Raw genomic sequence first — 22,527 nt, forward strand, 5'->3', positions numbered from 1 at the left:
GACGTCAATAGTGAGTATAAATTGAGTAATGACAAGTGAGATAAAAAAAAAAAGAAGATCACTGATGTTTATAAAAGGAAATATTATAGGTTTAGTTTATCTGTCCTTGCTTCCCTTTTAATGAAGAGGAGAAGAGACTGAAGTGGTTTCACTTTCAGGCATTAAATATAGAGGAGGGTCAGATCCCAGAGAAACAGGAGCGTCACAGGCACAACTGTGTTCAGCAGTGTTAAACATTTATGTGAACAGTACCACGACAAATCCTGAGGAGAGAAAAAAAAACCCCAAAAAACCTTGATCCAACATTTATAGGAGTTCCATCCGAGTCAGCAGAAAAGTCTCGGTCGTTTGCAGCTCCATTCAGTGCTCGACTGAACCCACACCACCCACGGCGCTCGCGGAATTAAGAGTCCACACCAGAGATATTCAAGCTTTAACATATTTATCAAAGAGCAGTCATCAAAAATAAGACATTCTACATACATGAATCAGAAAATAGCCTATGTGTCAGGTAGTGGATGCCATGAATTTAAGTTAACCAGCCTATTAACAACCTCCAAACCTCAGTGTATTTTCCCCCGTCCGCAATATACATCATCCCCACATGACAATGACAACAAGTCCAAATTTCTTTTTTGGTAAAACTGTACATGTCTGTGCATCTTTCCTAGGAGATCCCTCGGTCAACTAAAGACTAGAACACAGGCAGTCTGATTGGATGTAAAATGGATTTTAGACACTTAGAAGCTCAAAATGAACATATTTCTTTAGGATTTATTCATTTACTTTATTTGGAACATAGCAAAAAAAAAAGACTATATACATATTAATCAGTAGAAATATTTTATCTCCACTTGGTTGCTCTTCCTTCTTAAATAGAAAAAACAGCAGGCCTCAAAATCTTAAAAGTAAACAACAAAAAGTTCAAATAAAAGAATGTAAATAAAGCCTCTTTTATCAGAGGCAAGTTTAGTTCTGTCTCTGGTTTTTATTATTGGGGAAATCATCTAAAAACCTACATCTACAGCTTTCCCTTGTGCCGTTCTGCATCCAGAGACTTAAGCTAATTATTAAGATCATCCAAAATGTCAACAAAAACAACATAAAGTCAAAAATAGCCACAGATACAATATCAAGTTTAAAACCAAAAATATAGTCCTCTCCCAGCGCTCTCCACCAGTGTGTGTTGTCCGACTCAAAAACATATTGTCATGCCTACATTGTGTGTGTTCTATCCTGGAGGAAAGCTGATGTACAGAGACGACAGTATAGATGCAGGAAAGAAAACTGTCGGGAGTTTAGTCATGTAGGTTTATTATTCTACAGCTCCTGGCTGAGCTGGTTCCAATCCTCACGCCGGCTCAACACGGTCACCAACGCTCATAGTTTCTTCCTCCGGGTGACAGGTTTGGTGAAAACATTGACCATCACGCGTTTGCGTCGCAGATTAATGCTGGAGGTTGTGACCTCCACTTCCTTCACCCTCTTGTGTGCTCGTGGGGGCGGATCAGCCGGGCTGGGCAGAGGCGAGATCAGATCCACCTCTGCTATGGGAGGCAGATCCAGAACACCTTTGGATCTGAGGATGGTGTGGAAATAAAGAACATTTCATACATACATAAACATGATTTTATATATATATATATATATATATATATATATATATATATATATATATATATATATATATATATATATATATATATATAAATATAAATAAATCTCTTAGGGAAAAAGAAAACTTACTTGGCTGTTCGTTTGCTTGTCTTTCTGGTTTTGGAAACATTTGATTCTTTCTCCATTTCCATGTTATCCTCCTCTGAAGCAATTTCCTCCTGACAAGTGAAAAGCATCATGTTAGGACCAACTGTCTTTTTTGCACACACACAAAAAAAAAAGAAGTATCTAGATAACAAATAACAACGTGAAGAGATTCATGTTAATCATCTGCCGTGTGAACTTTGAAGCACAAACTTGTGAGCGGCAACACTCACCTGAGCTGCAGCTTGGACATGTCTTCTCCTGTTGCGTGTGACAGGAACAGAAACCTCCTCACTCGGGTCGGGACACTCCGCCTTATTGGCTGACACACACACAACACAGAGTTTTAACCAGAGTGTATTTTAAAAAAGAGATACAGAGACGAGCGGATACTCAGCTCACCTCTCGTTCTCCTGCGTGAGGGGGAGTAAATGAACGTGTGCATGTCTGAGCTGGACTCGTTATTGCCAGGTTCTGGAACCAGGACGTCTCCTACACGCTCCACTGTCGACTTTGCACTCCTCTTACTGGTTCTCACCATCTTTGTGACAACTACTCCTCCTGCAAATGTGGAAGAGTTGACATTTGTTACTTCTCAGTTCAGTGGCAGACATTTCAATAAAAACAATACGAATGCCAATGCAAGAACTCTGCGTTTTATGAAATTTGCAGCTGCCAGGCAAGCAGGAGAATGTGAAGTGGTTCCAAGTAGGGCTGCGCAATTAATCAAAGTTGAACTGAAAGAGCAATATGGCCTTTAAATCGCAGTAAGGTGCAATACTGAATTAAGGCTAAGTGGGTGTCAAAGTACAACTTGAAATGAGGTACCATGATGCTGCAGAGACGACCGTCTCCCACATCCTCCACTGTTGATTTCCTATATATATATATATATATATATATATATAAATATATATATATATATATATATTTATATATATATATATATATATATATATATTTATATATATATATATATATATATTTATATATATATATATATATATATATATATATATATATATATATATATATATATATATATTTATATATATATATATATATATATTTTTTTTTACTATCTCACCATCTATTTTTAAAAATGTTCATCATGCGTTTCTTGATCTTTGCCAGCTTTACTTTACTTTGTGGAATTTCTGGAAGTATTGCTGGAATGTGACACGTGTGTAGTATGTTTTGTGTTGCCGCGTGTGTGAACTGTACAAACACTGATCCCCTGCACACATGAAGTTCCAAGCTCTTTGAATTTAACAAACTTGTTGTTAAATAAAATTAAACATTTCAAAACAAAAGATTATGAAATAAAGTGCAATAATTCCCTCTACTGTTACAAATCATGTCGAAATCGCAGTAAAAATAATTGCAATTTGATGTGTCTTCTGTCAAGCAACCCTAGTTTCCAAGGATGGTTTTGTATAAAAATGACTGAGGACATTTTTGAACTTGTAGCTCAGCCTCAAGGCTCTGAGCGTACTACATGTACAGCCATTACTGTAACCCTACCCCTGTACAGTTTACAGTCCTTCTCAAAAATCCACCCTACCTTCCTCCTTCTCTTCCTCATCTTGGAGCCTCTTGATGAGGGCGTCGGCCACAGGGGTTTCAGAATCCACCTCCAGAGGTGAATCCAGTAAGAAGAGGTCTTCCTCAGGGTGATCCCAGAGTTTGCTCCTGGACGGGCGCCGGGGGTTGGTGCCAGCTGTGTTGTCGGTGGTCACATTGGGCTGAACGTTCCCTGATTTTGTGTTGTCAGGAACGGTCTCTCCTCTGATCTTCTGTGCACTCTGAGGAAGTGACAGAGCGACCAGTTTCACCTGGGAACATTAAATGTGAATGAAGAATGGGTGGAACAGGATGGAGCATGCATGGCCATGAACGACAATCATGGGTGAAACTGAAAATAGAATGGAGGTAAAAGCTGATGCACTATCGCGTCTTAGATATCAACTTGCTAATTCGTAATGGGCTGATCAGGGTGGACAGGATGATTCTGCTTTCACATTCATAAATGACCACATGACTACAGAGAATTAGCTTCTTACTTTTGGATTAACATTGAGGGTGAAGCGGCTGGACTGACGGGTTGTCCTGCTGGGGCTGGAATTTTGCTGGGGTTTGTACTCCTCCTCCTCCTCCTCCTGCTGCTGCTGCTGGAGTGGTGCCGATGGTCTCGTCTTTGTTGTTCTGGCACTGCGTTTAACAGTGGAAACAAGGACTTCCTCCTGCTCCTTCTCTTCTTTTAAGACCACTAATGGTGTTGAAATCACGCCACTGCTATTCACAATCCTTCGACTGGACCTTCTGGGAGTGGTTACCTGAGTGGTCCTGCGTTTGGCTGGCGTCGCAGTCTTGGAGATAGTTTGCGGAGCAGCTTTTTTATCCGTGACCTCATTCTCTTGTTCCTCCTCCTTTGTGGCTACGGGTTCCTCCTCACTACTGCTCTGTGTTCTTTGGCTGATCCTGACTGAAGCGGCTCTTTGAGGAGCCTGTCTTCTCGATGGAGAGGAGGTGGTGGAACTGCTTGAGACTACGGGGTCAACAGACACGGCCTCCACACGCACCACCATTTTATCACTTTCCGCCTCATCTTTAGGAGCTTCAGATTGGGCTCTGCGAGTACTTCTCCGAGGTGGGCTGGCATGAATTTTGATTTCTTTGTTCTGTTTACCCCTTCTTGGTGTGCGACTTGGTGAGACAGGAACACATGTGCTTGTTTCAGCCTCCACCATCTTCCCATCCTCCTCTGGTTCCTCCGTGAGGGGAGAGGTAAAGGTAACATTTCTCCTCCCTCTCGTAGTCATCCGTGTTGGGGTCGACGGAGCTTTCGTCTTCCTCTGAGGAGTTGGGGTTTCAAGCACTTGCTGTTCTTCTTTCTTGCTAGGTGAGTTCACAACCTGCAGCACAGGTTCATCTTCTTCAATATCTTTTCTCCTTCTTGCTCTTGTTCTCCTGTTTGTTTCCTTCTCTTGCTTTATTTCTTCCAGGTTGACCTCATCTGTTTCTGTTGAGGATCCCCGGTCAGGCAGCTGCTCCTCCAGAGAGTTCACGGTCTCTGCACGGATGACAGGTTCCTCCATCTCAACAGCCTCATTCTCTTCAGGCTCTTTCTGGTCTTCAATAGGTGGGGGTTTGTCCTCTTCCTGCTCCACCATCTCCTCTACAGAAACAGCTATTTCCGATGAATCTTTGCAATCCTTATCATCCAAATCTTCTAGAAGTTCATCCACTAGAATTGGCTCGAAGACTGATAGAGTTACTGATTGATGATCTTCAGTCAAATTTACGAACCCAGCATCAGTCTCATCTTTAGCCTCTTCTATCTGCTGGTTAGCTCCCGTGCTTTCAGTCTGGAGATAAGTTTGTTGATCTGAATTTGGTGGCTTGTCTGTCTGTTCTTCTGCCTCTTCCATCTCCCTGTTAGCGCCAGTGCTTTCAGTCTGTGGATCAGCTTGGAGTTCTGACTCTGTGTGTTCTTCAGCCTCTTCCATCTCCTTGTTTGCTCCTATGCTCTCAGTCTGTTGATAAGCTTGGAGTTCTGATTCCGTCTGTTCTTTAGTGTCTTCTATTTCCTGGTTAGCTCCCGTGCTTTCAGTCTGCAGGTTCGTTTGGAGTTCTGACTCCCTCTGCTTGTCCATACGATCTTGAGCATCTTCCTTCTGTTCCTTAGCTTCAATAGTTTCAGTCTGTAGATCAAGTTTGAATTCTGAATCTGTCTCTCTGTCAATATCAACTCTGTCCAAGGAGTCCATTTCATTGCTGTAGTGGTCTTGTGAGGCCTCTTCAGCTGGTACATCATCCTGGTCGTCTGCCCCAAGAATAACCATCTCTGGTTTGACTGCAATTTCATCAGTAGCTTCCACTAATGGAGAGGGAGTGGAAGGTGTGAATGATTGCAAATCTTTCTCCATAGGCAATATGTCTGTCTCTTTGTCCCCATCTTCGTCCATATCCAGCATGAGAGAGAAGCTGCACTGGGTTTCACCCCTCTGGTCATCTGGTAAAGCAGTTTGCTGAAGCTCAGGGAGATCAAGCTGAGCGCCATCCACTAGATCCTGCTGGCCCTCCACGAGCTCAAGAGGAACCAGGAGAGTGGTGGAGGGTTTGAGCTCCATGTAGGATGATCCTTGCCCTTCACCCTCATCTGTCTCCATCCCGCCTCCATCTTCACCAAGTCTCACCATCACCACCTCACCTTCCAGTTCCCCTCCGACCATCTGTAATGGAGTAAACACACAGAGTTCAGACAAAGTTTTACAAATTCAGAATAAACCAAGATAATCCATGCCAAAATTTACTGGCATACATTTTTCAAAAGGTACTGACAAGCTACTGGAGATGCCTGATGTTGGATATATTTTACTGGGGACAGACACCAATGTATTAAAAGTGATCAATATCTACTGATACCGAACAGATTATAGTGCATCCCTACAAGTGACGAGCATTTGATACAACATAAACATGTATCGAAGTAAATCAATATTAACCAAAATTGATAAATCAGCACCATGCTGTCATCGATACCTTGAACTCTTCGGTCTCCTGCTCTGACAGAGTTGGTAGGAAGTGGTCGTGTTCTTGTGATAAAAAGACTGAACTGGCCTGGAGCAGTCGCAGCTTCCCATTACCCTGGACCTCCTCGATGATCTCCACCTCACTGCCTGAGTCTTCTTCTTCCTCTTCTGCCCCCTCCTCCTCCTCCTCCTCTTCCTCCTCAGCTTGATCTGATGCTTCTTCCTCCTCTTCCTCATCATCAGCTTGATCCGACTCCTCCTCCTCCTCTTCCTCCTCAGACATGGGGCTAGAAAGTTCTTCACTATCGTTTACACTCACGACAGCTAAGAACATTAGAATAAAAGCAATGAGAAAAAGTGTGTGAGCAGACAATAGACATAAAACCAGTAATAACAATAATTTGCATCTGTCTTCCTCACAGTGGGAGTCTGTGCCAGTTGGCTCGGAGGAGGTCACAGACACTGTGGATTTTTGGCTGGTGAACACTCGGGGAGCTTCAGCAGCAGCCTGCTCTTCCTCTTCTACCTCACCTAGCGACACACTGAGGAAGCGCAGAGTGGCAGATGTTGGTTCCTGCTTGATAAACTACACAGGTCGCAATAAATGTGCTCCTAAAAAAGGATCTGCACCGCTTTAATGGCCTTTCTTTCAACAAAATACACATTCTGGCAAGGATTCATAGGACTGTTTTAGACCACAAGGACAAGATAAATATGAACACACAAAGCAAAGGTTGGGATGGTAATTTTACATCAAACTGAAGATTTCACATACGTGTTGAAGGATGTCTGTGTCTGCGATAGACTGTGGATTCCAGATCGGGTGAGAGGAGGGGACAAGTCACTGCCAAACAGATGCCGCTGTACAAACTCGGTCAGATCTGGTGGCCAATAGAAAACAAATCAATCAAAGCAGAGGTCTGGGAAATTCTTGCTTGTGCAACGAAGGATTAAAGGACAGACCTGTTGATTGCTCCAGGATCTCTGCTGGGTCATCTGAGGGTTCAGTAGTTTCAGACTGGTTCAGCTGCTGAAGGAACTCTGTGGGTTCAGTGAGCTCTGCCTGGATATCCTGCTCCTCAATATGAGCTGGCTGATCCTGAGATTCTGTCTCGGGACCAGAATCCATGCCATCAATTACCTGGTTGCAGCCTAGTGGTATAGACATGTCCAGCAATGTTGACACATGGAATGAAGCTATTTTCAACTGTGTTTTAGTAGAGTGCATCTATGAGGGAAAAAAAACTCAAATAATGAGGTCAAGAAAACCTAACAGATTCAATTTTGCAACTTAAATACCTTCATTATGACTGGATTTCTCCTCTTGGTTAAGAACAGTGGCTTCACTGTGATTGCGACCTGATGCCAAATCTTCTTCATCCTCCTTTTTACTTAAAACTCCTTCCTCCTTTGTTTCTCCCAGTTCAGGGGTAACCTCCATCACATCCTCAAATATTTCATCTTCATTCAGCTCCTGTCCTGGTTCTCTCTCTGCCTCCTCTGATGTCAGAAGAGGAGTTTCAGAGGACTGTAAGGAGCTTTGCTCTGGTTCTTCTTTTTCAGTTGGAGGCAAAATATTTACTATCACAACCTCTGTTTCATTCTCGGGAACCGTTTGCTCCTGTTTTTCTTCCTGCTTCTCTGAGAGAGGCGCATCATAGTATTCTAAAGTGGTGTCAGTTGACTGGACAGAAGTCTGGCTGGTGTCAAAGCTTAAGCAAAGTCGCGCCTGCATTGCATCTGGTGGTCTCGTTTCTTCTGCACCTTCATTGACGGTGAATGACTCACTCTCAGAGCATCGGAGCAGGGGTGAGGGAATGCCACCTTCAGGAGGCAAACACTTTACACAAGGTTGTTTCTCATCTTCATTTGCATCTTCTTCATCCTCAGCAGGCTGTGGGGACCAGGTCTTACACGAAGCCTTAGAGAGCATGGGGCCTCTGGTCAGTAAGCTAATCTCACTGTCTGCTGCCATCTACAGAGGAAAAAGACTCCATGTAAGTTTCAAAGACATACTGAATTACACAAAACAAATCATACTTTAGAGCTAAACAAAGTGGAAGAAAACTGAGAAAGAGGTGCATGTAACACAATAGCAGAGACCATGTAGCACGATTTAGTTATCTAGTCTGGAGTGATTAGAGGCCTGGTAGCCGAAATATGGGCCACACAACCCAGGTATCAAACGACCAATGAAGAGGTCCACCTCATCTGCTTGGTCTTACCCCATTTGTCCAGTGGATGCCCTTCTCTGGTTCAGTGGTTGCTTCCACTTCAATGAAGGTGATCCTGCTCTCTTTGCTGCGTAGTGGAGGGGTGATGGAGCGTCCTGGAGATGCAGATGGAGTGGCCACAGGTGTGGGCCTCAGGCTGCTGCGAAGGATCGACTGAGGGGTGAAGGCTGAGAACACAGGGCCAGAGGCAGCCAGGGCACGAGCTCGCTGAGAGGACAAACACATGAAAAGTGACTGTAAGAAAATTGCACAAGGCTCTCAGGAGACAAATTCATATTTACAGAAAAGGTAGAAACAATATTCCCAGAATCAAATCCTCTTAACTGTAAGCAAAATGGTTTGTTTGTTTTTTGAATCACTGACAAAACTGAATTGAAAAGGAGCTCACCTTGACGACCTGTGGTGTTTGCAGCAGGCTGAGTTCAGGTGCCTTACTGACGCTTTTAGGAGAAACCCAAGAACTGGGAGGTCTGGGAGGACTGAGAAGAGGCCGAGGGGTCTGACAGGAGGGATGAACCACCAAGTCCATCAGCCTGGGTCACATTGGAAACAATCAATGTTTTATCATAAATTGCATGTATAGAAATTATATTGTGCATTATACATCTTTGTGATAAAATTTCAAATATTCTCAGTCCGATCAAGGCTATGTTAAAAAAAAAGAAGAAGAAAAGGACCAAATCAACATGGAACCTTTATGAATACCTGGACTTTCTTTTGGAGCTCATGGTGATCGGTGTTCCCAGGAACGGATCAGGTTGGGCTACAAAGGAAGGCTTGAGGCTGAGGCTGAGAGTTTCAGCTGCTCTGGGACTGACAGGCATAGTATGACAGGGTTTAGAAAAGCATAAAAAAGACAGTAATTAACTTTGAGATGAGACTCCGATACGCGATTACCTCTTAGCTGGGGAAGACTGTGGTGTGTCTCCTTTGCCCAACCACACCTCCTCAATCTTGGTCAGAACATTGTTGATGAAGCCAGCCCTGGACATGACCTTATCACTGACTGAACGCTTGCTGATGGTTGATAGTGGCTGTGGACGTGAAACTGGAGCGCAGCAAGGAATTGTGCCATGTATGGAACATAACAAGCTGATTATGCATCAATCTGAGCCCAGCAGCGAACTTAGAAATCATTAAAGAAGTATAATGAACTCAAGGCTTAAAATTTCGATGAAATCATTTATTGACCCATCCATTTATCGTTCTCTTCCTCCAGGGTTATTCAGATCCCTCTCACCTTCTTTATGGATGGTGTAGGGGTGCTGGTAGGGTTTGGCTCTCTCCATCGCCAGTTTCCTCTGAACTCTGGGTAAAACTTTGCCATACTGATCCAATATAGAGTTCCTGGTGTTCGATCGCTCTTTGAGCTTTGGATCTCGCTCATTCTAAGAGCAAAGGAATAAAAACATTAGAGCTCAGAAATTTTGGTGGATTATGGAATATTGTCTTTTAATTACATGGAGACAGAACATTCATGTTTTTTATTTGTGAGAATTTTAGTCTCTATACTCAAATCTGACACAAGCTACAAAACAATAACCTCTCCCTGCAACTAAATAAATTTTAAAATCAAAATGAAGTAATAAAATATATAGAAATACATTATATAAATAAACATTTGTACATTAAAAGCAATACATTTAATACATAGAGCAAAACTGCATTAGTGTTTCATGTATCACATTAATGTCATAATTATCACATGAATTATGTGATAATTAGTGGGTGTGTCGAGTGTCAACCGTACCACTAGGTTGACTTTCAGGCTTTGGTTGAGTTGGAGCGCAGGTATGTAGTTGGCTTGCTGAAGGTAATGAACCATCAGTAGCTCTCTGTTGTGGAGACCTCCTGTACCCTGGAGAAACTTCTCCAAACATTCCTGAGACAAACACAACAACCGGGAGATTCAGACAGTGCCCTGTGTAGATTTAATGTTGAGAAAGAGTTGCCAGGTACGTGGCAGCATTCGTCTGGAAGAAAAGGACTTGTAGAGTGTTTAAATAATAACTGACAGATGATATTGATCATGCGAAGTTGACAGGTTTGATCAACTGGAGCAGTTAAAATTCTGATGGAAAATAAAACACATCAGTGTCTACCAATAATATGTATCATCCCATCTCTTAATTACCTGCTCAGTGAGGCCCAGGGGCAGTTTGAGCAGCTCTTTGATGAGGCCCAGTTCCTGGCAGCTCTCGTACAGGAAGCCCAGCAGCTCGCCCATGTTGAGATGATTAGAGTGTTTCCGAAGTAAGGACCACGCCTCTATGAGACATCTGGAAGAGGCAGAGTGGCTGGTTATCGAAGGCAGGCTGAGGTTTCAAACATCACAATCACACATTTTTCCTGAAACAAATAATATGCTGCAAAACAACAACAAAAAATAGCTTTCTAGCTAGACTGAACCAATGACCCTTGTTCTTGGCAGTCATCAATGTAAATGAGAAATGGTTCTCAACTGGTTTCATCGGGTTCAAAAAAGGTGAACTAAACAGACTTAAGGGCTAGTACTGATCCACAGAGAAACAAATGTACAGTGTGACCTGCATTTGCTCTTACCTGTTGTGTAGCAGTACAGAGAGACAGAGTTTGGCCTGAGAGGTGGAGGAGATCGGGGGCTTTGTCACGTGGAAGTATCGTAATGCCACTGTGTGTTGACCCTGGCACATCAACGCCTGCAAGACACGCTCATGCTGCCACTCAAACTGACACTGGGATGCTGCTGGATGCAGGAGCAGCTCAAACGAGCTCTGACAACACAAAGTGGAAGTAAAAGAGGTTAATATGTTACAGAAGGTCCAATGACAAATAAAATGATAGAATCATCATTTGTAATGCGGTTTTCAAAAATTTATGTGAGAATGTGTGAACCTGGTGGTCATGATGGTCAAGGAGCCAGAGGCCTTGCACTAGTTTGACCAGTCCGATAGGAATGGCAAATGCTGTGGGGAAAGACTCCACCGATGCTCCCTCCTTATTGGGAAAGGAGTACATGACATCCAGCAACAGGTAAATTACCTATGAACATCATGTCAAGGCTCATACATGCCAAAAGCTCATTGAAGTTTATAACTTAGACTGTTTAGAATGTTTCATCACAGTAAGACAGTTCAGACATTTACTAAATGCATCACAAACTGCAAATACATGTCTTATGCATTCATATAATCAAACACATAAATACACATAAATATCTTAAATTCATCTGCTATTAATAAGTGTTAATATCCTCAGCATTTTTGAAAAGCAGCTCAAGCTGTTGAGTTTTTCTTGTATAACGCATAGCAAAAAAATATGTGCGTGCATTGCGAATGAAGCAGCATCAAATTAAAGGAAATCACGAGCTGGCAAAGGCCGACTAGCAAATACTTGGCAGTTGAAGGATACAATTGCATGTTTGGCAGCTTCATCAATGTTGTCCAGTAGATAAATATCCAGCAAAGCCTGTGGATTGAACATATATCATCAATACCCAGTTGTTCAATATGGAACAGTACTCATACTGTATCTATAGCTCAAAGGGTACTAGGCCTAAAAGAGAGGACTTCATTTCCAATTCCTTCAGTTTATATATCTACACATACTTCTCCATACAGGGTATTGAATGATAATTTAAATAAAGATAAGCAATAATGCTGATTCAATGCTTACATGTAATGTAGGGGGTGGGTACTGCCCTGTCCCACCTTCATCCCTTTTCCACAGGTTGATCAAGCGTTCTCCACATTGGTTAACCAAACCATCAATCATCAGACAGTCAGAGCACCACTTGCTCCTGAAACAAGAAAATAGCAGCTTTAGATCATCTGAATCCCGTTAAACCCATAAAGTAATCTGTTCTCTTCATGAATTATTTATGCTGTGCTTGGCAGCTCTACTGGTTAGGTTTCAAAGGCAAGGCTTCGAAAGTTAAGGGAAAAAAAAGTTCTCTTTGTGCAAAAGTTTATGCATCACAAAAGGAAAAGAGGAAAACATTTTTCCCAAAAATGTTGGTTCACTACAGCTTTTGATTTAAAATACCAAAGAATTACTCACTTAGCCAGCCTGGTGAGCTCCTCTCTTCGTATTGTGTAATAGTTGCTAATGACTGAATGGGTGTAGAAAGGCCTGGAGAACTGAACAGCGTCATCATCTGGTGGAGATTTTAGTTAAAACCCAGTGAGAGAGAGAGAGAACAAAAAAAAAATGTATGAGACTCAAGTTAATTCTGATGACCTTCTACACTGTTCATGCTTGCGCCACCAACACTTTACCTGATCCCTCGGGCAGCAGGCCTGTGCGGCAGAACCAGAGTACGACTTGTGCATATTTGGAAATTAGACTGGACACCATGTTTTTGTTCATCAGACCAACAAGGCCTGCACAACAACAGAGAATATCCATGACTACAAACAGCTTAAAACAACAACCAAACTGCCTGTCAGCTGGTTCAGAAGTCGTTTAACAATGACACCTCAAATGAAAACAAAACAACAGATATTACTGTTTCACTTACAAGTGAACATGTGTTGTATGTGTTATCACAATGCGATGTGCTGTAAATGCCATTTAAATCAATGTTTGTTGTTGTAGCTTCACTGAAACCACCACAGAACTCTTGAACATGTGATTGTACTGCGGTTGTACCATGTACCTTTCTGAGTGAGCTCCTGAGCTTCACTGAGTAGACAATGGAAGATGGTGCTGAGGTTTCCCAGCAGTCTCTGGCTGTGCTGGAGCAGCTGCATTGTCTGAGGGTCTGTGAAGTTGGATGAGCTATCGAAGAGTGGTGCACCTAGAGAACCAGAACAATCAGAGCAACAAGAATCACTGTATTAATGTACACTGCAAACATCCTTGTTTCGCACCTGCAATTGGTTTGTTAAAAAAAAGGGAAAAAAAGTCATGACTTTTCTATCCATTATAAGCTTCCCAAAGCTTTGAAGCAGAATGCCTTGATTGAATTTTTTTTTTTTTTTTTAAGAAGTACATACAGATTCCATCCAGTTCCTCTTTGGTCTGGACTACTTTGTTCCAAGCCCAATCCAGGATGTAGCGGAGGTTTAGTGCTGAGCCTGGTTGTTCTATTGATGAAAGACAAAATTACAAAGGTCAGAGACCAATGGAACTTTACATCCATATGACCAAGCGTATGTATGAGATGGAGCAAAAGGAAGCGGTACCAATGGAACAACTTACTTCTGGCATGGTTGTAATACATTTTAATAAATTTGAAAAACAATGTGACAGCCGTCATGGAAATAACTTCTCACCCTCTGCAGTCCATTGTTTAATGCAGCCAGTGATCAGTCCAAGGGAGCTGGTCTCAACAGCTGTGGACAAGATGGCATCCAGCTGCTCCTCCTGTTGGTTAACATTAACATACATGTACAAATTACTGTTGGTGTTAACTTCATTAACAAAGAGGATGACAAAATATTCATCAACTTTTTTTTTTTTATATTGTCACAAGAGAAGCCCTGTGGCTATAAATCACAAACCCTGAAAAACTGCATTCTTAAATGTTTATCAAGGTGCTGACAACACCCGCTGTTCCAGAGAGTGCAGTGAAAGCTACCAAAGACTGACAGACATCTACCACAAACATCTGAACGTCAGGCTCAAACATACACAGACAAAATAAAACCAAAACAAAACAAAAAAAACAAACAAACCCAGTGACAACGTACAGCAAAGGACAGAAGAAAAACCAGCAGGACTGTAAATGAAAAACACAGTAGACTGAGCATCAAGGCCTGGTTTTGTCATAGCTATGCCCCTTTGCAGGCACTTCTAAATGTGGAATTCAGGAGCCTCTGTGTGTGTGTGTGTGTGTATACCTGTGACAGGCTGGAGGCTTGAGTGTCAGACAGGCGAGATGAGAGTAGACCAGACATGAGGCAGCGTGAGTAGCTCGTGGAGATGATCTCACTGGAACAAGGAGCAGCTTTCTTCAAAAAGCTCAGGGTCTGGTTTTAAGGACAAAGACGGTCAATTACAACAGACGTATCTTTCATACAGTGGAGAAGAAAAGTGTGCTGTTGGCCTTGGTGAAGGTCTGCATTCACAGTGCACGTCATTGAATATTTTAATTGTTATTCTGATTAAGTGACAAATATATCATATGGAACCTGCCTCTTTCTGATATCCAGAGCAGGTTGAGTGCACAATTCCAGAGTTGAGCAAACATGTTGCATCTGTAATAACAAAGGAACAAAAAATATGTCAGATAATCAAACCCTATTGATATGAATGAAATAAAATGAATGAAATTATAGCACAAATCGTTGGCTTTAGCTTTCAGCTCCTTGCCAGTAGCAAAAAAGCAAGTTCTACTAGGAATGGAGTAATACGAATAATAAGTGTTTACAGTTTTGAATCCTGCAATTTTGCACCAGTGTAGCCCTCCTTCAAACCATAGCATGGCTGTACAAGATATTAACAGAGCCATACGAGCAGACAGAAAAACTCAGGAATGGGAAAAGGCTTCAAGATAATAATTTCAGCATTGGCACGTACCGAAGTTGTATGTTGTGGGATTAAAGTACTGTTCCGGTGGGGGACAGGTTAAGGGCAGGCCCCTACTCAGACTGCGTTCATGCACCATCACATCCAGTAGGGTGTGTGGAGAAACCATCTGCATCACTGGGTCCAGACACCAAACTGCTAGATAGGGACAATTTTGGAGAGACTCCCCCATCCTGAGAAACACAAACCAATAGATAGTGAAATGCAGAATCACAAAAACAAGCAGTTATTACAAAAATCACTATCAAACAGGACACAATGAGCACTAATATGAAAAGGTGTTATTTTCTGAATGGTTAATCAATCCTAAAAATACACTCTAATCTCTTTTCCAAAACAAAATATATTGAGTCTGTCAGTAATGGAAAGTCTCAGTTTTATGCAAAAACATGCTCACATCAGATTAAAAAAAAAAAAAATTAAAATAGTGAAAGAAAAAAAACAACAAAAAAATCCACTGAAATAACTGTTGATAGTGGCGAAATTGCACACGTTATCACTTGACACAATCAGAGAAGATTAGAAAATTAATTTTTCCAGCTTTTCTATGTGACAGAATTATAAAGAAAAGCCTTAATTTTATTTAATCTTCCTTTTTCCTATATAATTTATTATTCAGAAATGAAAATGACTATTCACAAAGATACATATTTTTAATGATCAACTGATCCACTTGTAAGAAATGTACAGAAATTGCTAGCCAGGAACTAGAACTAAACTTCTAATTCTGTCGCCACTATACCTTAATGAGTCTGGCATTTGTGCGTGATACCAACGGTTGATGTCAAAAACTCCAATGTAGGTAGATGGCGTTCCTTGACCGTAAGCTTTGACTTGCCAGATAAAGATGGACACACTGGTGTCTGGAGATGCAGCTGAAAATGGGAAGTGGAGTTTGACAAGAGGGAGGTAAGTGAGGATAAAGTGACGTTGATCAGAACCCAGTGATGAAGCTATTCTCATATTGCAATTCTCTTGCACAACATGTCAAAGCATAGAGCTGAACCAACAATTTTTCAGCCTCACTCTACAATACAGCTCTGCATACTTCTGTTCTTCCATACTTAAGTCTCCGAGGTGGCAGTCTAACCTTCGTTCAGGCTGTCATCTCTGTCTGGATGTGCTCTGAACTTCTCGATGGTCTGACAACTCAGCAACCGTGTGTTGGTGGCCTGGGCCCTGAGAGGGAAAGCCGAACCACTCAACTCCTGACTGTATCGTTCTTCACAGTACTCCAGACCCTGAGTAGCAGAAGAACAAGGTAGAGGGACAATGTAGCAATGTAGATTTGTCAGGAGTGATAATGAACTGGCTCTTTAAGAGAGATAACATATTGTTGTAATCTTATAAGCACTGCAAACCTCATAGAGGATCTTCCCTGAGGACTGACACTTCCGTTCACTGAAAGCCAGCTGAAGCAGGCGGAGACTGACCATATCTCCCTCACTGTGTGGGAGTAAAAGGAGGGAGGGGAAAGATGAGAACTTGGGAAAAAAAAAGGAGAAAGAAAGAAACCCACACACAAAAAAGATAAATCCGATTTAGTTACATGCAATACTTACAGATCCTGAGAAGACTGGACAGCCCAGAGGTAGCAGCAATTCCTGGGGTCATTTTCTGGCTCCTGAAAGGTGAAGGCATGCACAGGCACCCTGCCACCCTCCAACTGGGAGTGGTATCTAAACACAACCCATCAAAAAAAAATAAGATTTATCATTTTGTAATTAATAATAGCCTGTTTACTGTTGCAAATCTGTCTCCCACATTGTAACAATGCACTGTGGCCTAATTTCAAATGAAAGGACACATCATTGACACCTACACATATTCCTTGTACATCTCCACAACTTTTATAAAGCACAGATGTCAGAGAGAACAGAAGGACTCACTCTTTTTTTAGGGCCTTCATGTTCCAAAGCTGTAAAAATCCATCAGAAAATCCCACTGCCAGCTGGTTGGTTCTGGAGATGTACTGCAGAGCTGTGGCTGCAACTCCAGTGGGCCCATTCAGCTGGAGGCAAAGATGTCTGCCTTCTCTGCTACTGACTTCTCTAAGCCTTGGAATCTCTACTGGAGATTTGGTCACTACCTGCAGGTCTGCAAACAGAGGGTAAATATAAACACAGATGGGTTTAGAGTGAGAAACAATTCTAATCACAGGACAAACAGACATATTCACTAAATCCCCTCCACATGAAAGCTCCTCACCTGAAGCCTCTAGTTCGCTCTGGCTGCAGGACAGATCATCAAGACACAGGTCTACTAGCAGGACATGACCCAGATCAGTTATTACGGCAGCGATGCCAAAGAACCAGCGAAGACTTTGGTGAAGGTGCTGAGTAGAGGTGCTCGCTCCACCATAATTCACTAATGGCTCAATGGCTGTGATCTAGATCACACAAAATGAGAGAAATAAAGACAGAATATTTTCAAGTTTTGTTCCATTGGGTGGGTGGCTTCAGTTTAGAACTCTCTCTTTCAGTGAATAGCTGATTGGCAACTCACCCTGCCAGGTATAACCACAGCTTTGACCACCCGTGACAGTCCCAAGTCATATAGACAAAGCACACTGCCTTCGGCTTCCTCCAGGCCAACCAGCAAACCAGACCTACAAAAACAATAATTGAGTTTGATTGGAATTAATGACTCCATATTTATATTAGCTAGATGAAAAATCCTAATTCAAGGAGATGCAGACAGGTGTGGATAAAGAGAAAGATTCCATGCACTGACCGTTTGAGCCAGCTGAAGTCCCTGGCAGCAAGGACACTGGGAGGGTGTTCTCCTCCACTGCTGAAGCAGTATGCTGACAGCCGTTCACCTGTCACTGCATGGACAACCTCTAGATGGGGGCCACAGGCCAGCCAAGCCAGCCCGCCACGGCCTTCAAACAGACAAGGAAATGACTTGTTTTGGAGTTGTAACCTAACGGATCAACAAGCAGGGCTCACATCTCTTTAATTCATACAGCTGATGAACTGACAAGGAACCTGCTGCCACAAGTATGAGCTGTTACTAAAGTGGCACTTGCTAGACATGTTAGTCGTCCTCTATGACAACATTTGAATTCCATTCTCTTTTTTTACCATTATGAATTTAATCTTTCTTTTACTATTTGATTTATATCTCACACTTGAAATGTGTTCCTACCACTCTTGAACACACTGAGTTGCTCTCAAACTACAGGAGTTCAGTTAGTACCGTTCACTGAGCGAATGAATTCTATGAACTAGAACATGCGAAATTGAAAAAATGGCAAAAAAAGTATCCTAAATATCATGTTAAAGTCTATAGAAATATAATAACAGTTTTAATAGCTTTGCTGGCTCTGCCTTGTACAGGGTTTAAGAGAAAATAATCAAAAATGATAACATCCCAAACAGGTTGTTAGAAATGACTGAATTTGCTTATTTGCTCAAGAAGTAGGTGCAGGCAATAGTTTTCAACCTTTCAGTTCAGACAGATAGAAACAATACAGAGGATCAAATGTTAATTTTACAGAAAACATTACTCAGTTAAAATAATCTCACCAATAGTGAACCTCCCAAGAAGCACAGAGTCTAGAGTAATCTCATCCTCCCCCAGAGCCTCAACAGTCACTGCTGGGAAAGGCAGCAGACTGCTGGTGACTTGGGCTGTCAGGTCATGCATTGTTCACTGTAAACAAAAACACAACAACATGGGAGATATAAAAAGAAAATAGTCCATTTGTCAGCAGTTCCCTGCAGAATTATTCTTAAAACTCTAAAGCCAAAAATATATTTATTTGGATTACATAACTGCATCTGACATGCTCTTACAAACCAACACCAATAAGTCATAACGAAATGAAAACCTGTGAAATCAATGTAGTTTTTTTTTTGTATTCTTAAATACGTACAAATTTATCGCATGTGTAGCCCTCTGGTTAGCAAACATACTTCCCTCAAATTACCCCTTGAAGTACAAATAAAGTATTATTGAATTGAACATTGTTTATAAAAAAAACCCTCTTACTCAATAAATCCACTTCATGCTTTATCTGCTCAGCTGGGTTTCACTGTACAAAAGAGGCCTTTCTTTCAAAGCACAGCTGTCAGGAAACATGCTGTCAGCAAAGTGACAACTGGGGGTGCTCTCTAATCAATAACAACACATGCACTGCAAGGCATTTGCAGTGGTGGCTTCTGGTTAAGCGGATGAATGACAAAGTGATTGTCTACTTTACAGAGCAATAGAACCACTTTTACTTACAATTTGAATGATTTAATTATTATATTCAAAAAAGGACAAGATTGCAGTTTTTTGTTTTCCAAGTATATTTGGCTTTTTTGTTAGAAAAATCTTTTAATAATACTAAACATCTTCTAGAAACTTGAACATATATCAATTGTATTTTTTTTTGTTTTTTACATGAATTTATTTCACAATTATACAATATGCAAGGGTCAAACTTTAAATTTTATCATGAACATTTTAACATATCAACATCCCCAAGACTTGGTTCTGCTCTGCTAAATTAGCTTAAGCTACAAAAACCATGACCTGAAAACACTTAAACACCATTCATGCAACTATTCTGACCTGAATATGAAGTATTTGTTGTGAAAGGACCTATTTTTTACATCTACCCCCTTGGAGTCATCATTACTGTACGGTGCTCTTGTAAGATTAGATTATCTTCAGGACTGCAGGAACTCGATGTGAGTTGAAAATTGCTTGTCAATTTCAGTCAACAAAAAATCGGACACAATACCGCCCTCTACGCCCCAAGAGGTAAACACACAGTGGATTCAACTGAACTCCCGCGCAACGATCATGACAGTCTGCATCCACATGCCATGAGGTGGGGCGAATGCATACATTTTCTGAGAGCTAGAAGACCATCTCAATCTTAGACAGACATGTAAACAATCCCCGCATTATTAAAAAATAGCAGACAGAGGCAACACAAATTTCAAAACAACAAATTTCAAAACAGCAAATAAAAAGATTCAAGCTATCAATCTTTCTCCACCCCCAAATAGGCTGAGAATGAGAATCAGAGCTGGACAACCTAAAGCTTTAAAAAAAACAAACAAACAACAACAACAAGGCTTTTCTGTAACGAGGTCGTCCAACACATGATAAATTATTATGTTTATACATCACAAATGTTTTTGCGTCAATCAACTGTGGAGCTACATCGTTAGCATCTGCAAAGTGTCTTCGCTCCCCCAGCTGCAGTGGTTACTGGCTTAGCTAGCTTGACATTATGTAAACAAACAGCTGTACACTTCCTTAAAATGTATCATATAACACACTGCAATGTAGGACCCGGGACACAGTCATGATGCATTTTAAACGATTGTGTTGCTTAGAGGTGAGCAAGAGACGGAAGCTTCCTCACATACTTTCTTTGGCTAACAGTACATGACCAGGCTACTCCGTAATCTTGCAAGGTCACGCAGGATAAACTATGATTTGCCAAAGTTGGCCGCAGAATTAAGCATTTAATAGACCAAACCTGCTAACGTAGTTGTACAACGGTCACGCTACTATGATTAGATGATGAGATACGATAAGATTGATTTCACTTGATAGTTACTAAGAGGTGAGCTGATTTTTAGCAACAACTTATCAACCAACGTAGGTAAACTTTACCATTAAACAATCAACTATCAACTTTACGTTTCATTGCTCAAACAATTTAAAACTAGTTAAAAACAAAACCAGGGTGGCTAGCCTAATCTAAGTTGATATTAACAGTAGTTAATGTAACGTGACCATAAGCAAAGCAAGTATCCACGATTTTTTTTTCCAGAGACCCCCAATATCACTGGCAACACTTTGCCAGTAGCTATAAGTTAATGTTAACAACTGGTTAGTAGCAGTTAGCAGACTTACAGTTTAACCTGTTTGCTAGGTAAAGGAAAATCTGGGATATAGCTCCACGTTAGCGTTAATTAGCTACAAGAGAATTAACTGACTGGTGTCGACTGGCAAGCAAAATCAAACTGGTTTGTACGTAAGTAACTTCATGGTACAATTGAGATTGGTCAGCGACCAGTAACATTCCCACTATTGATCTGTTTGGGGATTTAGCCAGCATTAGCGAGCTAAGGGAGCTAGCCTTGTTAAGCTAGCTATGTAGAAACAACGCTGCAAAACGTGATGCAACGTGCCGCTAGCTGCTATCCCAGTTGACATAACGTTACCTGTCTGAGGATGTTGACGGCTTTGTCAGAGCCACGAATGTTGTGTTTTCCTTGACGTTTCTCTCGATTCTTGTTTTTCTCTGTCATAATCCGCTCCTTTTCAAAGTACAAGACATACTAAGAGCTCCGTAGACACTTCCGTTAACTACAAGCTTGAATGCTACCTTCAGACTTCAGGCTTCAGCAACGCATAGCGCCATTTCCACGGTTAGGTTGGAAAGTGAACCAAGTGCTTCTACTTCGTCGCGAGCTTTTTGGCAGAATAGATGCAGCCATGGTATACTGTCGCCCTCTTCAGGTTGGGTGAAATGTCTGTTGACGCTAAAAACTAAAATGATAATGTTGCCGAGAGATATTTTCAAGTTTAATTCACTTTTAATCGGTGTTAGCAGGTGGGTTTGCACATATTTCCATTAACACCATAGTCTTATGGTGATCTTCAGCTCCAGAATCTATAATGCCCTCTTTCATTTTCATTTCTGGTGACTTGTCCAGGGTGAACCCTGCCTCTGGCCTGAAATCCACTGGGATAGGCCAGCCTCCCCGCGATCCTTAATCAGGATAAGTGGAAGAAAATAGATGGAATAAAAGTGGACTACAGTATCAATATCATTCCACTATGTAGATGTGTAGCTGCGGCCTACTGTATCATTGTTTATTTTTTAACGCTTATTTAATGAGGAATGTTGCAATTCAAGGGAGTAAAAACAGCATAAATGTTTTTTAAAAAAGGCAAAGGACAGACTTAAGATTATAGTTCCTTCAATGTACTCGTTGAAAATGAGGCAGAACTTCATACATTCTACTTAAGACTCTGTTAGTAGTTTCAAGTTTGTTAGAGAATTGGCAAAGTGATACACTATTGTTACATAATTTGAAGCTAAACAACTGATTTTGACAACTAAACTTGGACCCAACATGAGGTAACAAGACTTTTGTTTTGACCGTGTCCTGCTTCATGAGAGCTTGGAGAAGGAATGAAACAGACATGTTCACCTTTTTCACAATTAACTTCACGATCAAAATAATGTTGAAATATTTGCTAAAAATGCTGAATATTGCAGACATAAGGACATCCACCTTCCTACAAAACATTCTTCTTTTAGACTGTGAGAAAGTGAATAGGACTAGATGTAGTAGGTGGAGAACATTCCTCCTTTTGTGCTTGATTTCCATGGCTGTAATTGTTTGACAAATATTTGCTATAAGTAGTACCATGATCTTGGATTAAAGACACCCTGGGGGAAATTTACATGTATTACATTGTTACTATAGTGTTTGGGTGTCTTGCCCCTTTCAAACACACACACA

At 41.3% G+C, this 22,527-nt stretch overlaps 1 protein-coding gene across 3 annotated transcripts; it reads right to left on the reverse strand.

The window, feature by feature from the left end:
* Positions 1-357: 357 nt before the first annotated feature.
* ahctf1 (AT hook containing transcription factor 1) lies at positions 358-21,449 on the reverse strand. Of its 3 annotated transcripts, none has more exons than XM_086187229.1 (40): positions 21,217-21,449; positions 18,571-18,697; positions 17,774-17,924; positions 17,546-17,648; positions 17,249-17,429; positions 16,930-17,137; positions 16,603-16,719; positions 16,402-16,486; positions 16,131-16,281; positions 15,783-15,915; positions 15,032-15,213; positions 14,648-14,709; positions 14,353-14,481; positions 13,786-13,876; positions 13,507-13,596; positions 13,167-13,307; positions 12,787-12,891; positions 12,569-12,665; positions 12,185-12,308; positions 11,921-11,977; positions 11,405-11,551; positions 11,093-11,283; positions 10,665-10,809; positions 10,281-10,412; positions 9,771-9,918; positions 9,428-9,578; positions 9,236-9,343; positions 8,919-9,063; positions 8,522-8,737; positions 7,596-8,271; positions 7,260-7,448; positions 7,072-7,177; positions 6,717-6,838; positions 6,307-6,620; positions 3,825-5,996; positions 3,326-3,566; positions 2,164-2,322; positions 1,995-2,083; positions 1,747-1,835; positions 358-1,579 (listed from the first exon to the last, which is right to left on the reverse strand). In XM_086187229.1, the coding sequence occupies exons 2-40, from the start codon at positions 18,689-18,691 to the stop codon at positions 1,381-1,383; spliced, it is 8,067 nt and encodes a 2,688-aa protein (XP_086043355.1). In that variant the 5' UTR covers positions 18,692-18,697; positions 21,217-21,449; the 3' UTR covers positions 358-1,380. The 3 variants fall into 3 exon arrangements, with proteins under 3 accessions (XP_086043355.1, XP_086043363.1, XP_086043346.1); XM_086187237.1 differs by having other exon boundaries at positions 359-1,579; positions 3,326-3,596; positions 7,260-7,403; XM_086187220.1 differs by having other exon boundaries at positions 364-1,579; positions 3,326-3,596.
* Positions 21,450-22,527: the final 1,078 nt, after the last annotated feature.

The sequence above is a fragment of the Aulostomus chinensis genome, chromosome 2, assembly GCF_037954235.1.
Source record: "Aulostomus chinensis isolate RoL2024-O1b breed Wild chromosome 2, RoL_Achi_v1.0, whole genome shotgun sequence".
NCBI lineage: Eukaryota > Metazoa > Chordata > Actinopteri > Syngnathiformes > Aulostomidae > Aulostomus > Aulostomus chinensis.

What these genes read in the sequence shown, in the direction of transcription:
- ahctf1 (XM_086187220.1), bottom strand. Translation starts at nt 18,691, where the DNA reads ATGCATGACCTGACAGCCCAAGTCACCAGCAGTCTGCTGCCTTTCCCA. An exon ending in TCCCACAACATACAACTTCG is followed by an intron (nt 14,710 to 15,031) that starts GTACGTGCCAAT and finishes TTGTTATTACAG; the next exon opens with ATGCAACATGTTTGCTCAAC. An exon ending in GATCCTGGAGCAATCAACAG is followed by an intron (nt 7,178 to 7,259) that starts GTCTGTCCTTTA and finishes ATTGGCCACCAG; the next exon opens with ATCTGACCGAGTTTGTACAG.